Source organism: Chiloscyllium punctatum, chromosome 19, assembly GCF_047496795.1.
Source record: "Chiloscyllium punctatum isolate Juve2018m chromosome 19, sChiPun1.3, whole genome shotgun sequence".
In the NCBI taxonomy this organism is placed as follows: domain Eukaryota; kingdom Metazoa; phylum Chordata; class Chondrichthyes; order Orectolobiformes; family Hemiscylliidae; genus Chiloscyllium; species Chiloscyllium punctatum.
The window spans coordinates 74156607-74172757 of NC_092757.1; the positions used below are offsets into that span (position 1 = coordinate 74156607).

General features: G+C 41.9%; 1 protein-coding gene across 5 annotated transcripts in view; it reads right to left on the reverse strand.

The window, feature by feature from the left end:
* The window catches only part of LOC140491477 (zinc finger and BTB domain-containing protein 11-like), a 42150-nt gene that overhangs the window by 23172 nt on the left and 2827 nt on the right, over positions 1–16151 (reverse strand). For 4 of the 5 annotated variants that reach the window (XR_011963320.1, XM_072589682.1, XM_072589681.1 and 1 more), the window contains exons 2-3: positions 13196–13431; positions 12456–12687 (exon numbers count right to left, since the gene is read on the reverse strand). Coding sequence is in view for 4 of the 5 variants with exons in the window: in XM_072589682.1 (XP_072445783.1) it covers positions 12456–12687; positions 13196–13431 (468 nt within the window). In the remaining variant the exon portion in view is untranslated. Of the gene's footprint in view, positions 1–12455; positions 12688–13195; positions 13432–14389; positions 14579–16151 lie in introns of those variants that run through there. The other variant, XM_072589684.1, reaches the window with a different exon arrangement.

Consider the following 16151-nt stretch of genomic DNA (forward strand, 5'->3'; position numbering starts at 1 on the left):
TTGAAATATTAGCCAAATTGTAATTGTCTCAATACTGTAGACTTTTGTTTCTGAATTTTGATAATTCAGTTAATAGAAACTGTTCTCATTTCAAGCCCCAGATAATAACCAAATTGACATTTGGATAAACATGATGTGACTGGGCATCGTCAGCATGGATTTACAAGTGAAAAATCATGTTTGACAAACTTGCCAAGTTTGTTTTGAGGATCAAAAACAAGTCCATTTTTTCCCCACTCAACACGCATATTAGAATTAGAATTCGAATCCCTACAGCGTGGAGAAACAGGCACTTTTGCCCAACAAGTCCACATCAACCCGCCAAAGAATAATCCACTCAGACCCATTCCCCTACCTGTTATTTACACCTGACTAATGCATCTAACCTACACATGCCTGAACACTATGAAAACTTTAGCATGGCCAATTCACCTAACTTATACATCTTTAGATTGTGGGAGGAAACCCACGCAGACATGGGGAGAATGTGCAAACTCCACACAGACAGTCGCCCGAAGCCAGAATTGAACCTGGATCCCTGGAGCTGTGAGGCAGCAGTGCTAACCACTGAGCCACCGTGCTGTCCCTGTATAAGGGAAACCTGTTTTATTTCCCCTCTCTAACACAGAACTGAAGCTATTTGTGGAAACCAAAATATTGATCCTACTAATTCAAAGCTAAACAAAGAAAAGAAACTGACAACTAGAATTGTGACTTTCAACCAGGCAACTAGCAACTGAAATTCCCATTGTACTAACAAAATAAAGTGAATGTTTACAACACTGCAACAGTAACTGTTATAAAAAGAGCAGGTTGTGTGACAACCCCATGACAAACAGCATCACTGGAGGAAAAGACAGGGTGAGTACTCTGTGGCAAGCAGACATCACCAAGAGAAGGGACGAGGTGAGGACCCCATGACAGGCAGGGAGCATCAACAAGAGGACAGAGTGAGGTGAGAGTCTGCTTTAATAGTAGGTTTATATTGTTATGGACCAGGCCAGACCCCTCAAATCATTTCAAGATGGTAGCTCAAACACTAACTTTGCTCGTTGTTTGTAAAGTGGATATTCCAGGAACACACCACCAACGCCCACATCTTTTGCATTGATAGACGATTTGAATGGCTTTGCGTAACTAGGTGTGGCTAATATTGGGGCAGTGGTTACACAGCCTTGAGGCTGTCAAGTGCCTTCTGACAGTCCGCTGTCCACTGAAACTTCTTGCCTTTCTTTAGCAATACAGTGACAGAGCAGCCAAACTGTTAAAATTTGATACAAATTTTCGATAAAATCCACTCAATCCCAGGAACCATAGTACTGCATTTTTGTCAATGGTATGGGGAAACTCCCCAGTTACCCTTATTTTTGCATCCCACGGGGCCATTTATCCCTGTCCAATTACATGGTCTAAGAGGGTGACTTGGGCTTTGGCAAATTCGTTTTTAGCCAGGTTTATCACCAAGTCTGCCTTCCGAAGTCAATCAAATAAGTCTGATAAATATTCCTTCCATACGTGACTAAAAATCACCAGGTCATCGATATATACAACACAGTTGGGTAACCCAGCAATGACCTTATTGCTTAGTCTCTGAAATGTGGCTGGTTCATTTTTCAGACCAAATGGCATGACTTTAAACTGATACAGTCCATTTGGTGTTAAGAAAGCTGAAATTGCCTTTGCTCTTTCTGACAAAGGTACCCGTCAATATCCTCTGAATAAGTCCAAGTTAGAAATATACATTACTTGTACCACCTTTTCAACACAGTCTTCCAAACACTGAATTGGCTACATTTCAGTCTTTGGAACTACATTGACTTTGCGATGGTACCCAAGAGTTATGAGTGGACTATCCGGTTTTGGCACCATTACTACGGGTGAGCTCCAGTCACTGTAACTCACTTCGATTATGTCGTTTTGGAGCATGTATTCAATCTCCTTTTGAACTTGTGCCAACCTTAGAGGGTTATGCCTGTAAGGAAGTTGCTTAATTGGAACATCATCTCCTATATCTACATCATGCATAATTAGATTAGTACTTCCTAGCTTATTTCCACTTATCTGCATTTGTGATAGTAATGATTATTTCAGGTCATTTTGCTTTTCCTCTGAAAGGTAACTCAATAATAATCCCAATTTTTGACAACTTCCTCATTATCCAATTTTAAGAATGTCCAATTCAGAATCCTCTGAACTTGGTTTTTCCCTCCGTATTGTAATCAATAACACATTCTCATATTGCTTTTCTTCCCTGTCAAAATACCTTGGGAGCATACTCACATGACACACTGTGAGATTTCTTTTTGTCTGGAGTCCCTATCAAGTAGTTCACCTCACTCAATTTCCTTTTGACTTGATATGGTCCACTTAACCTTGTTTTTCAAGGTTAACTTATAACTGGAAGTGACACTAATACCTTAACCCCTATAGCAAAATTGTGAACTTTAGATTTCTTGTCCTTTTTCATTGTATGCTCTGATACTTTTAAATGCTCTCTAGCCAACTTCCCAGCTCTATTTAATCATTCCCTAAAATTTGACACTGAATTCTGACTTACCATTTTCTCCTTAATCCATTTAACGGTCCTCTCACTTCATGCCCAAAAACAAATTCAAATGGATTTGGTTGATTTATTTGGTGCATCTCTGATCGCAAAAAGCACATATGGAATTTCCTTATCCCAATCATCTGTATAGTCTTGACTTCAACACGGCGGCACAGTGGCACAGCTGGGCAGCACGATGGCACAGTGGTTAGCACTGCTGCCTCACAGCGCCAGAGACCCGGGTTCAATTCCCGCCTCAGGCGACTCGCTGTGTGGAGTTTGCACATTCTTCCCGTGCCTGCGTGGGTTTCCTCTGGGTGCTCTGGTTTCCTCCCACAATTGGCCATGCTAAATTCCCCGTAGTGTTAGGTGTAGGGGAATGGGTCTGGGTGGGTTATGCTTCGGTGGGTCAGTGTGGACTTGTTGGGCCGAAGGGCCTGTTTCCACACTGTAAGTAATCTAAATCTAAACATCGTCTTTAATGTCTTATGCCACCTTTCTAGCTCCCTGCATTTCTGGATGGAACTCTGTAGATTTGAATGTTTTATTCCTCAGCTGTCCATAACTTCTTTGAAAAATTTTGATGTGAAGTTTGACCCTTGATCTGATTGTATCTTTGTCAGTAGTCCATATTGAATGAAAAGTTTGAGTAATTCCTCCAGAATCCTTTTAGCAGTGATACTGCGTATTGGAACGGCCTCTGGAAATCTAGTCAACATATCCATTAATGTAAGAACTCTTGCAAAACGTTTCTGAAATGCAGGAATAGGTATTAAAGGTGCAGGTTTTATTTGTGGTTTTCTACCTGTGGTTTTCCAATTATGCTACATCTGGCAAAATTCAACTACATCCTTGTGCAGTCCAGGCCAGTAAAAATGCTTTTGTATTTTAGCTTGAGTTTTTCGCACTTTAAATGACCCCCCAAAGTGGTGGCTTGTGCACCACTCACAACACCTCCTTTCTATATCCCACTGGCAATACAATTTGATGAACTTCTGCACACTTCTCATCAGCCTGAATATGTGATGGTCTCCATTTCCTCATTAAGACATTATTTTTAAGGTAATAACATTCAGAGATACATTCAGATTCATTTTCTGTGTATGCCTTTTGATACAGTTGTTTTAAGTTTTCATCTTTCTGCATTATTTTAATTAATTTATCTGAGTTAAAGATGTCTTCATTGTCATCTATCTGCACCTGGTTTGTGCCAACCATCTGATCAAACAGGATCTCTGCTAATTTCATTTCAACTTTCTTATCTGGACTCTTTGGTCTCTCCTGTTTCAACTGGTGACTTTGTGACCTCATTACCAGTCAGGTGTCTTGCAATAGCTCAGTTGCCTGAGTTTCCACTGGCTTTTCAACCACAGTAGGCAGCACACCTACTGGTGAATCAACAATATCATCAGCAAAGAAAAATTGTATTCCTGGAGCTGAGAGTTTGTCCAGTACTCCTACCACTCTTCACTGGACATTCTAATCTCACTTTACATAATTGAGCACTTCTTGTCTCACCGTGAATTCCCATTACTAGTACCTTTTCTGGCAATAGTCCTTCAGAAGGACACATCTTGCCATCTTTCAGCATCACTGATTGAAAGAATCCTGTGTCTCTTAATATTGCAACCTCTTAACCTGCTGCTCCTGGACTTTGCGAGTAAACTTTACCTTCGCAAGTATATGGTTTAAGATGATCTGCCACTTCCTCCTTAACCAAATTCTGACGAGCTTGTACATTCTGATGTAGCTTGCACATTCTGATGCAGCTTGCACATTCTGATGCTTTCTGTTACCACTCCTACAAAGTTTACTGGCTTCTCCTGTCTTCCTACACCTGGCTTCCCAGTGCTTCTCCTAACCCACCAACACTGTGATTTCATGTGGCCTACTTTATTGCAACGAAAATACCAGAGCTCTTTAACTTCTCCATCCCCTTCAAGGTTGTCCTTTTTACCCTCTGGTAAGTTATCCTTATGATTTTCACCGAGATCTACCTTTTCCTTTCCATGTGAGGATTTCTCTCTTCCCTAATTTCTACCCCTCATGGATTGAAATTAATTCTGGAAGCCAAACTTTGCTTTATGGACCAACTAATAATCATCAGCCATTTCAGCTGCTCATCTTGCCATTTAAACTCTGTGCTCTTCCACATGAGATCTCCCTACTTCAGAATGTAATTTTTCGAACTCCTGTCTAAGTGCTAATTTCTGAAGTTCAAACTCCCTCTCTTTCTTCCGTTCCTCTCTCTCTTTTTCTCTCTCTTCTCTCTCTCTTTCTTTTTCTCTCTCATCTGCTTTTAAATGTAATTCTTTGTCTTTTCCTTCTAACTCAAGCTGCTTCATTTTCAATTGAATTTTAGCCATCTCTAAAAGTTCTGATGACGTTTCCGGTATATTTAAATGCTGTGCTACTGCTGCAATTATCTCTCCTTTCCTCACAGCAGGGAACAGCTTCATTTCCAGCCTGTCTGCCACTTCCAGCAGCTTGGCCTTAATCATCTTTTGTTAAACCCCCAACGTCACTTCTTCCACCCCCAGAAAACTATTGGTGACTGAAACAGCCATTGCTATCCATTGCTATCTGTTGAAACTATTCAAATTCAACACCCAGCACGAAAGACACTAACACCTACCACTCACTGCCATTGAGTCTAACAACTCTAATTCCAATTTGGAGTTACAGATCAAATCCCGCTAGGAGCCCCCAATCTGTTATGTACCAGGCCAAACCACTCAAAACATTTCAAGAAGGTAACCCAGACATTCACTTTGCTCGTTGTTTTAAGCAAGTGTAAAGTCGATATTCCAAGAGAGAATCTGCTGGTCAAACCACTTTGTTTAAAACAAAACAGAATTTATTTATAAGATTACTGAATGAGACAAAAAATAACAGAAAACAGAATACCGAATAACTTAACCTTTCCGAAAACCCAACAAATCATCCCAACTTAATGATGCGATTCCAAATATTTGCAACAATCCCCATAAACAGCCCTGCACAAAAGGTAAAATCAAACACAAGTTCTTACAGGATAGAAGTGAGAGAGACAGTACCATCCAAGACATGCTTTTGTGACTGCAGCAGCCTTTTTTCCACACTACTGCTAAAAACAAACCAAACCAGAGAAAAGCCTAGCTGGGAGAACGGGCCACTCCCCTTTCATTGTACAAGTATTTTTTTTAAACTTGAAAGACTTCTGCCTGATACAAGTTTCTGTTAGCTATTATTAAATTGGCCCTAAAACCCTTCACCTCCAGACTTTTCAGAGTCTGTGTTATTTACGACCTCTCTGATTAAAAATAAAACAAGGACAGCATAACCTTGTTAAAGGAGCAGCTTTGTCACAATATTTACTCTTCGACTTCATCTGGAGGTCAAAAGATGAATCGTGTCCGAGGGACACCACATACAAATCCCCTGATAGTGGTGGAAATAGCATAACCTCTTCCTAGTGGCCACCCTTGGGTGTAGCTGCATCAAGCTGTATGACGGCCCTCAATGCCGAAACACCATGTCTCACTATGTGCTGAGATTCTGATATTTCCCAGTGCTGCAAAGGATGGGTCTGCCAAGTTGCTGCAAAACGCTGCCAAGTAGTTGGACCGTACCATACAACTTGTCCCTTGTAGAAAGGTTTGTATAGAAAAACACGTCTGACCACTTGTTTATTAAAGGAGGACCAAGAAACTGATGAGGAATTAAAAAAAAGAATATGAATGCAATTTAGCAAACAAAAACACAAAATGAACTGCAAAACCTTCTAGAGATAATTACATAAAAAGGAAAAGTTTAGCTACGAAGAATGTAGGTCCATTAAAAACACAGTCAGAAGAATTTACAATGGGGAATACAGAAATGACAGAAGCTAATCAATTAATCTTGTCTGTATTCACTGAGGAAAATACAAGAAATCTCCCAGAATTATAGAAACAAGTGACTAGGGCAAATGAGAAGTTGAAAGACATCAATATTTCGAAGAAGGTTGTACTGGAGAAATTAACAGGGCTAAAAGTGGGCAACTTCCTTGACCTGATGGTCTCTCTTCCAGATCGGTGAATGAGATAGCTATATTTACTCAATACATTGGTTATCATCTGGCAAAATTTTATAGATTCTTAAATGACCCCTGCAGGTTGGAAGTTTGCACGTCACTCCACTATCTCTCCACCCTTCAGGCTCTCTGCCAGTATTCCTGATGAAGGGCTTTTGCCCGAAACGTCGATTTTACTGCTCCTTGGATGCTGCCTGAACTGCTGTGCTTTTCCAGCACTACTCTAATCGAGACTCTGGTTTCCAGCATCTGCAGTCCTTGTTTTTACCTATTTAAGAAAGGGGCAAAACAATACTGTACTGGGAGCTATAAACCAGTCAGCTTTACCTCAATAATAAGGAAATTGCCAGAATCAATCATAAGATGCATGATAAATGGATACTTGGACAAAAATGATCTGACTTGCGATAGTCAGCGTAGATCTTTGAATGGAAAGTCATGTTTATTAAACAAACTTGGAGCTTTTTGAAAACTTAAGTATCAAAATTAATCAAAAAGAGTCAATGGATGTGGAATATTTGGATTTTCAGAATGTTTTTTACAAGGTCCCCTACAGGAAGTTGGTTAGCAAAATTAAAGTAGAGAAAGTAATATTCTGGCATGCATTAGGAACTGGCTCATGGGCAGAAAACAGTCAGTAGGAATAAATGGGTCATTCTCTCATTAGCTGACTAATGGGATACCTCAAGAATCAGTACTTGGGCCCCAGCTGTTCACAATATTTGTCAATAATTTTTAGTGGGGACCATATGTAATATTTCTATATTTGCAGGAGATACACAGCTAAGCAGGAATGTACATTGTATGTTGTATACTCAGGAGCTGGAATATAACATAGATAAAAGTTGTTCCTGTTGGTTAGAAGAACAGGCCATAGTCATGTAGTCATAGAGACGTACAGCACAGAAACAGACCCTTTTGTCCAACTCGTCCATGCCAACCAGTTATCCTAACCTAATCCAGCCTATTCATATATCCAATCAGATGCCTTTCAAATGTCGAAATTGTACCAGCCTCCACCACTTCCCCTGGCAGCTTATTCCATAAACGTACCACTCTCTGTGTGAAAGATTTGCCCCTTAGGATCCTTTTATGTCTTCCCCTCTTAACCTAAACCTATGTCCTCTCGTTCTGGACTCCCCACCTCAGGGAAAAGACCTTGTCTATTTACCCTATTCATTCCTCTCACGATTTTATAAACCTCTATAAGGTCACCTGTCAGCCTCCAATGGTCCAGGGAAAATAGCCCCAGTCTAGCCAGCCCCTCCCTGTAGCTCAAATCCTCCAACCTTGGCAACATCCTTGTAAATCTTTTCTGAACCCATTCACGTTTCACAACATCCTTCCAATGGGATGGAGACCAGAATTGCACAGAAAATTCCAACAGTGGCCTAACCAATGTCCTGTACAGCTGCAACATGACCTCCCAACTACTATAGTCAATGCTCTGACCAATAAAGGAAAGCCTACCAAATGTCTTCTTCACTATCCTTTCTACCTGTGACTCCACTTTCAAGGAACTATGAACCTGCATTCAAAGGTCTCTTTGTTCAGCAACACTCCCCAGGCCCTTACCATTAAGTGTATAAGGTGTGCTCTGATTTGCCTTTCCAAAATGCAACTTCATGTTTATCTAAATTAAACTCCATCTGTCACTCCTCAGCCAATTGGCCCATCTGATCAAGATCCCATTGTACTGTGAGGTAACCTTCTTCGCTGTCCATTACACCTCCAATTTTGGTGTCATCTGCAAACCCACTAACTATTGCTCCTATGTTCACATCTAAATCATTTATAATCAGAGGTACCTCACTTATCCGAATACTAATTATCCGAATATCGGATTACCCGAAGGAGAGCTTGAGGTCCCGATAGAAACATTAAATGAAAGAACTGTTTCAACCCTGATCGCATCTTTTGTTTACACCGATTAAAAGCAATCTCTGCTAAGAACAGTCCTGGACATAGATGAGAACCTGGGCACCATTTCCAAATGAGTGACCTCCCCCCTTCTCTCTCTCTCCACCCACGCTTTCCCTGGTGTTCTACACACGGGTGTACCCTAAACCCCCTTTCCCCAGATATTGTCTCTAACATTGCCCCGTACAGGGCAGAGGTAGAATTTATCAAAAAATTGCAGTTACAAATGGGGGGGGGGGGGGGGGGGGGGGGGATGTTTTTGAAGACTTTCCCCAGAAAGGCAGCAGCAGTCTTACTGTTGATGTCCAGTCTGGCTGCCCCAGAGGGAGAGGGAGGCGGCCGGGGGCAGGGACAGGGGTTGGACGGCGGGTGGGACGGATGGGGGCGGAGGCTGTGCTGGTCAGGGTTGGGGTGTGGGCAGGGCGGGGTGTTGGGGACAGTGTTGAGGGGGATAGTGTTGAGGGGCAGGCAAGGGGCAGTGTTGGACAGGGTTTTGGGGGCGAGGCCTTGCGCGCGGTGTGCTGCAGTCTCCTGAACAGGGAGCAGACTTAATAGAAAACTCCTGCACCCCAGAGGAAAGGTATTGAATCGATTAACTGAATAATCAATTATCCGAACGAAATAGTGCCTGCTCACCTCGTTCAGATAATCGAGATTCCTCTGTAAATGACAAAAGGACATTGGTTTGTGGCAAGGTTCCTCATGGTAGACTTGTGAGCAAGATTAAATCTCATTGAATACAGGGAGAACTAGCCATTTAGATACAGAACTGGCTTGAAGGTACGAGACAGAGGTGGTGGAGGATTGCTTTTCAGACTGGAGGCCTTTGACCAGTGGTGTACCACAAGGATCGGTGCTGAGTCCACTGCTTTTCATCACTTATATAAATGATTTAGATGTGAACATAGGAGGTACAGTTAGTAAGTTTGTGTGCAGAGTATTTCTCAAATAGTTTGAGGTTGAAAAGTATAGCAGTGCAAGGGGATTTGGATGTCCTTGTCATTAAGTCACTGAAAAACAGCATGCAGGTACAGCAAGCCTCTGGAAGGCTAAGGAAATGTTAGCTTTTGTCACAAGAGGATTCAAGCACAGAGTGGTGGAGTCTTGCTTCACCTGTGTAAGACCTTAGTTATACTGCACCTGGAGCACTGTGTGCAGTTTTGGTGCCCATATTTCAGGAAATACATTATTTGAAAGGCAGGAGTGCAACAAAGGTCCACTAGATTTGTTCCCAGAATGGCAGAACCACCTTATCAAGAAAGATTGGGCAAACTGGGCTGTATTCACTAGATTCTGGATTAGTGGTGCTGGAAGAGCACAGCAGTTCAGGCAGCATCCAAGGAGCAGCGAAATCGACGTTTCGGGCAAAAGCCCTTCATCAGGATTTTCAAAGACTGAGGCAATCATTTTGAAACCCACAATATACATAAAGGGATAGACAGTGTAGATGAGGAATCTAGAACCAGGGGCACAATTTAAAAATAAGGTGGATGTCATTTCGGATCGAGCTGAAGAGAAATTATTTTACTGAGAGGTTTGCGAATCTTTGCAATTCTCTATCCCACAGTGCTATGGAAGCTCAGTCTTTTGAGTACATTAAAAGCTGTGGTAAATACTTTTTGATTATCAGTGCAAACTGCATAACCTCACATTTTCTTAGATTATATTCTATTTACCAAGTTTCTGCCTGTCTATATCTCGCTATTGCTGAAAATGTGTTGCTGGAAAAGCGCAGCAGGTCAGGCAGCATCCAAAGAGCAGGAGAATCGACGTTTCGGGCATGAGCCCTTCTTCAGGAATCCTTCAGGCTCATGCTCAAAACGTTGATTCTCCTGTTCCTCGGATGCTGCCTGACCTGCTGCGCTTTTCCAGCAACACATTTTCAGCTCTGATCTCCAGCATCTGCAGTCCTCACTTTCTCCTATATCTCTCTATTAACTGTTTGTCATTCTCACTCCTTGCTTCTCCAATTATTTTAGCATATTCACTTCCTCATCTAAGTCATTAATATATATCGTAAGTAATTGTGACCCTAGCACTGATCCTCTTGGTATTCCAATAGTTGCAGGCTGCCTTCCTAGGAAATGCTCCCTCTCTCTTATCCTAACTCTCCATCTTTTATTAGTTAGCCAATCCTCCATACACACTAATATGCTCCACCCAACACCATGGACTCTTATCTCATGAAGTTGCTTTATGTGTGGTGTCCTATTGAACACCTTTTGGAAATCCAAATATATATAAATGTAAATACAAATACATATCCAATAAGTTATTGTTTTTCCCTTTATTTGTCCTGTTGGTTACCACCGAAAATTAAATCTATTAGATTTGTCAGGCATGATTTCCCCTTCATAAAGCCATGCTGACTCTACTTGGCTATATTATGTATTTCTAAAAGTTCAGCTATTACATTAATTTCCCAATGACAGATATCAAGTTAACTGATCTGCACTTTAGCTCCCACCCTTTGTTATATTGGCAGTTTTCCAATCTTGTACCATTTTTCCAGAAACTAAGGATTCTTGGAAGATTACTACCGGAGTATCCACTGTAATTACTTTCTTTACATTCCTCGGATACAAAACTTTAGGTTCAGGCCCTTAAACCCATTTGTTTCCAGAGTATTTTTATCTAATGATGGTTATTGTACTGTTTAGCCTCTTGGATATTTTGTATCTTTTGGAATGTTACCATGAAGATGAATACAAAATATTTATTCGACTCCTCTGCCATTTCCTGGTTCCCCATTATTAATTCCCCAGCCTCATTCATGTTTACTTTTGCCTCTTTTTTCCTTTTTATATATTTAATGGATGCCTTGGCGTTTTTTTTGTTAAATTACTTGCTAGTTTACCTTCACAGTTTATTTTCTCCCTCTATTATATTTTTTGCCATCCTTTGCTGCCTGTTAAAACATTAACAATCCTCTGGTCTGCCACTAATTTGGGCCATATTGTATGATCTTTCTAACAAGCTGATATTATCCCTAACTTCCTTAGAAAATCATGGCAGATTTATCCCCTTCTTAGAATCCTTCTCCCTCACTGGGATGTACATTTGCTGTGAGTCATGCAATTTTCTTAAACCTACACTCTATTTTAGTTTTTAATTCAACATCAAGGATTCCTGAAAAACAATACGTACCCCTGTTGATCATTTTTTAATCCAAATTATTAATTGATAAAATACAAAAAACTGAGAATGCTGAACCAAAAATCAGAAATTGCTGGAGAAATTCAGCAGATCTGGCAGCATTTATAGAGAAAATGTTTTGAGGCTTACTAAAAGAAATCTCTTTGCCTGCTTACTTTTCACTTTCGCCCGGCTCTCACATTCCTAGCATAAACACCTCCATTTCCTGTCTGCCTTCAAAGGGTCATTGGACTCAAAATGTTAAATCTGTTTTTCTGTCTACTATTGCTGCCAGTCCTGTTGAGTTTCTTTTGTACTTTCTTGTCACAACTTATTGATATCAGCCCACAATTGATCTTTTCTTTTTTGAATTTATACCTCCTTGTGTCCTAGTGCTAATAGTTTAAATTGAAGCTTGGTTTATCATTTCTGTACTATTCAACACTATGCTGTGTTATTTAGCTCTCAGTGAAAGCCTTTCAAGACCAAAGAACTCAAATTTCCATGGGTTTCGTTCATAATTCTGTCCTATGCATTTCAGAAGTAATGCATGGCTTTTTGTACAAAAGTGGAAATATACACAGAAAACACTGCCCTCTCTCTCAACATATGCTGCAAATGCTTGTGAAAATGACTCTTCACCAAACAGTTCCAAACCTACCAAAATTGATTATGCATTGTCATTTTGTTTTAAGTTACATTGTACCAGAAGTCACTGCTGAGCAGGAAATAAACAATTTTTATAATCATAAGAAAAGTAAACTTGATAAAGTTTTGACAGAAGAATAGATTTTTCTTTACCTGCCAGCTCCACTACTGCTTCCTGACTGGAGGTGGCTCCTTTCTCAGTGAAGAGGTCCTGAAAGTACTTGCTGTTGGCAGCCAGCACAGACTTGTGTGCCCGGTACTCCTCTCCCTCGATAAGCAGAGCAATATCACAAAACTTATTTAGATTCCGCTGCTCATTCAGCTGATCTAGCACAACTTGACTGTGTCCGGTGGACGTATGTTTTACAATTCTCTGAAGTTCAGCCTAAGATTTTCCAAGTGTACATTTTGAACAAAACAACAGTGTCATCAAACTCCAATAAATAAAGATATCACAGTATCTTGAATAGTTTACGAGCATCAACCAAACAATGAAAAAGACTATCAGACTAAACAAAAGTTAGTCCTGGAATAGTTGGCTACCTGAGGAACATTTTGAGTTTTATTTTTTGTCATATTTACGAGGTTGTCTCTCCCACTGTGCCCATCGGGATTATTAATATGTTTGTTTGGCTAGCTTCATAGAGATGTGAAAATTATTGATTTTTTTTTACCAAAAGCTATGTGCCCCTGTCTCTTCTGCCATTCTGAGTTGCAGACAAGACAAAGACTGCAATAGCTTTCTCATTTGAACTGGAAAGTTTCACTGTTGAGAAACTGGCTGAGCTGATTTCAATCCAGAACATTTTACTGCAATGAAACATTTCCCTTCCAAAAAGATAGCAAGCTTCTTTCAGAAAGTGTCTTAAATCACCTACACGAACTGTACTCACCTGGTTCGAGTGTATGTCTGTAAAATGTTTTTCATTTCCCCAAACGTGTTGTACTCTCATATAGTCTTCCAGGTTATTCTGGTAGGGAGCTGCTGCTGTCATTTCTCCCCCTCTGGCAGCCTCTAGGCCAATTTCTGAATCCACTAGCTGGTCTTCTGACAAATGGTGGATTTTGTCAGCACCTGACCTGCACACTTCGCACTGTTTGACAAACTCAGATATCTGGCTTAAAATTCCTATTTAAACAAAATATTTTAAATGAATGCAATTTTATCCCAAGATCATTTGCAAATCAAGGAAAAAGAAAAACTAATGCCAAACTATTAGAAATGTTAAAAGTTAACATTGACTTCATCTGTTTTAGAATATGCAGAAGAATTTAATGGGGTTAGGCAAGTGGTTTCTTTAAGTGACAAATGCTTGGAAGCAATAGAAAATGCAGACATCTAAATGCATCTATATTATCTCAGGGTGCATTTATTCTGACTAGAGCTTTTGTGCTGTTTCAGTCACAGTGTAACAGAAGCCTGAATCTAGCTTCAAAGCCATACCTGACGTTGGAAGAGGAGGCTTGAGACTCCCATGAGGTGAGGAGGGGTCTGATTTTGCTTTGCAGCTTGTATGAAGTTTCACATCGCAATATTACCCCATACCTTAACATTAATGCAAAGCACAACCAATGCTAAACTTGTAGCATAAATGCTCCACAAGTCTCAAAAGGGCAATGGTTGAATAAATGCTGTATGCTGAGCCTGAACTTAACATTTGCTGCAATTTCAAGTAAGCATGTGAATTAAATAAGCACAACTTATTAACTGCATTTTTGCAGATTACAGCAATAGAGTTTTATAGAACGAAAAGAGGCCCTTCAGCCTATAGCATCCACATTAGTGATTAAGCACCAATCTCTTCTGATCCCATTTTCCAGAACTTGGCATATAGCCTTACATGCTAGGCAATTATGTATTTGAACACAATATTACAGTACAAAGCTTTTCTTTGTAAAACGCTATTTTAATTATGGTCATCCAGAATTAACATCCAAGTGAAAATGGAATTCAATATTAGTTTAATAGTGGATGGGGTTGTTTAGATAGCAGAAAGTAAACAGCAGTTTTTGGAAACAATTCATTAGGCACACATTTCGTAAATTTTGGAAACAATAATATCTTTCTGTAAAATACAAAACTATACCTGTAAATGCTAGAACTGTACAGTCCATATGTTAGCACTTCTAAAAGAGATAGGTCACAATGGTGTGAGCGCATTTCCTTCATAAGGAGGCTCCTGTACACAGGAGCTGTACTAGCGAGTTTTGAGAAGATTTGTAGCTCAGGTTGAGGTTTTGGATGTAGGTTTGCTCACTGAACTGGAAGGTTCATTTCCAGACATTTTGTCACCCTACTAAGTAACATCATCAGTGGACCTCAGGCAAATGGTACCTAGTAGGGTGACAAAACGTCTGGAAATGAACCTTCTAGCTCAGCGAACAAACCTACATCCAATGTGATCATTACCATCTGGACAGGTCATGTATATTTGTTCTAAGCTTCAATGTCAATCCCTTTGTTGTCAACTTTCTGCACACTCGACTGTGTACATTCTCCATCCCTGAACTTGTGACTTAACACTCCCTTCTACATTTGTGCTTATCAATGCCCTTTTTGGGGAAACCTAAATCTTTATTCGCGGGAGGTGGGTTCGCTGGCTGGACTTCAGGGGATATGTTCTAGTCAACCTGATGTTATTACACAGCTCTGAAGCAGGTGTGATTTGAACCCAGGTACGGGAGCAGTCAGAGCGGTAAAAGAGGTTAAGAGGGGATCTATTACTGATCAGCTCCCCGGGGGAGGGGGGGGTTATTACTTACCAGCTCCCCGCGGGGGTGGGGGTCTATTACTGATCAGCTCCCCGGGGGGGGGCAGGGGGAGTCTATTACTGATCAGCTCCCTGCGGGCATGGGGGTCTATTACTGAGCCGCACCCCGGGGTGTCTCTTATTGATCATTTCCCCGGATGCGTCTGTAACCAATCAGCTCCCTGGCTGGGTGTATTACTGATCAGCTCCCCAGGTGGGTCTATTAATGATCACCTCCCGGGTGGGGGTCTATTAAAGATCAGCTCCCGGGTGGGGGTCTATTAAAGATCAGCTCCCGGGTGGGGGTCTATTACTGATCGGCTGGGTTGGAGGTCTATTACTGATCAGCTCCCGGGGATGGGGGGTCTATTACTGATCAGCTCCCCGGGGTTGGGGGTCTATTACTGATCAGCTCCCTGGGGGGGGGGGGGTATATTATTGATCAGTTCCCGGGGGGGGGTGAGGGGGTCTATCACTGATCAGCTCCCCGGGGGGTGGGGTTCTATTACTGATGAGGTCCCCGAGGGGTGGGGCCTATTACTGATCAGCTCCCCGGGGAGGGGGGTCTATTACTGATCAGCTCCCGGGGAGGGGTGTCTATTACTGAACAGCTCCCCGGGGGGTGGGGGGGTCTATTACTGATCAGCCCCCCGGGGGGGTGGGGGGGTTTATTACTGATCCGCTCCCCGGGGAGGGTGGGGGGGTCTATTACTGATCCGCTCCCCGGGGGGGTGGGGGGGTCTATTACTGATCCGCTCCCCGGGGGGTCTATTACTGATCAGCTCCCCGGGGGGTGGGGGTCTATTACTGATCAGCTCCCCGGAGGGGGTGAGGGGGTCTATTACTGATCAGCTCCCCGGGGGGTGGGGTTCTATTACTGATCAGCTCCCCGAGGGGTGTGGTCTATTACTGATCAGCTCCCCGGGGAGGGGGGTCTATTACTGATCAGCTCCCGGGGAGGGGTGTCTATTACTGAACAGCTCCCCGGGGGGTGGGGGGGTCTATTACTGATCAGCCCCCCGGGGGGGTGGGGGGGTTTATTACTGATCCGCTCACCGGGGGGGGGGTGGGGGGGTCTATTACTGATCCGCTCCCCGGG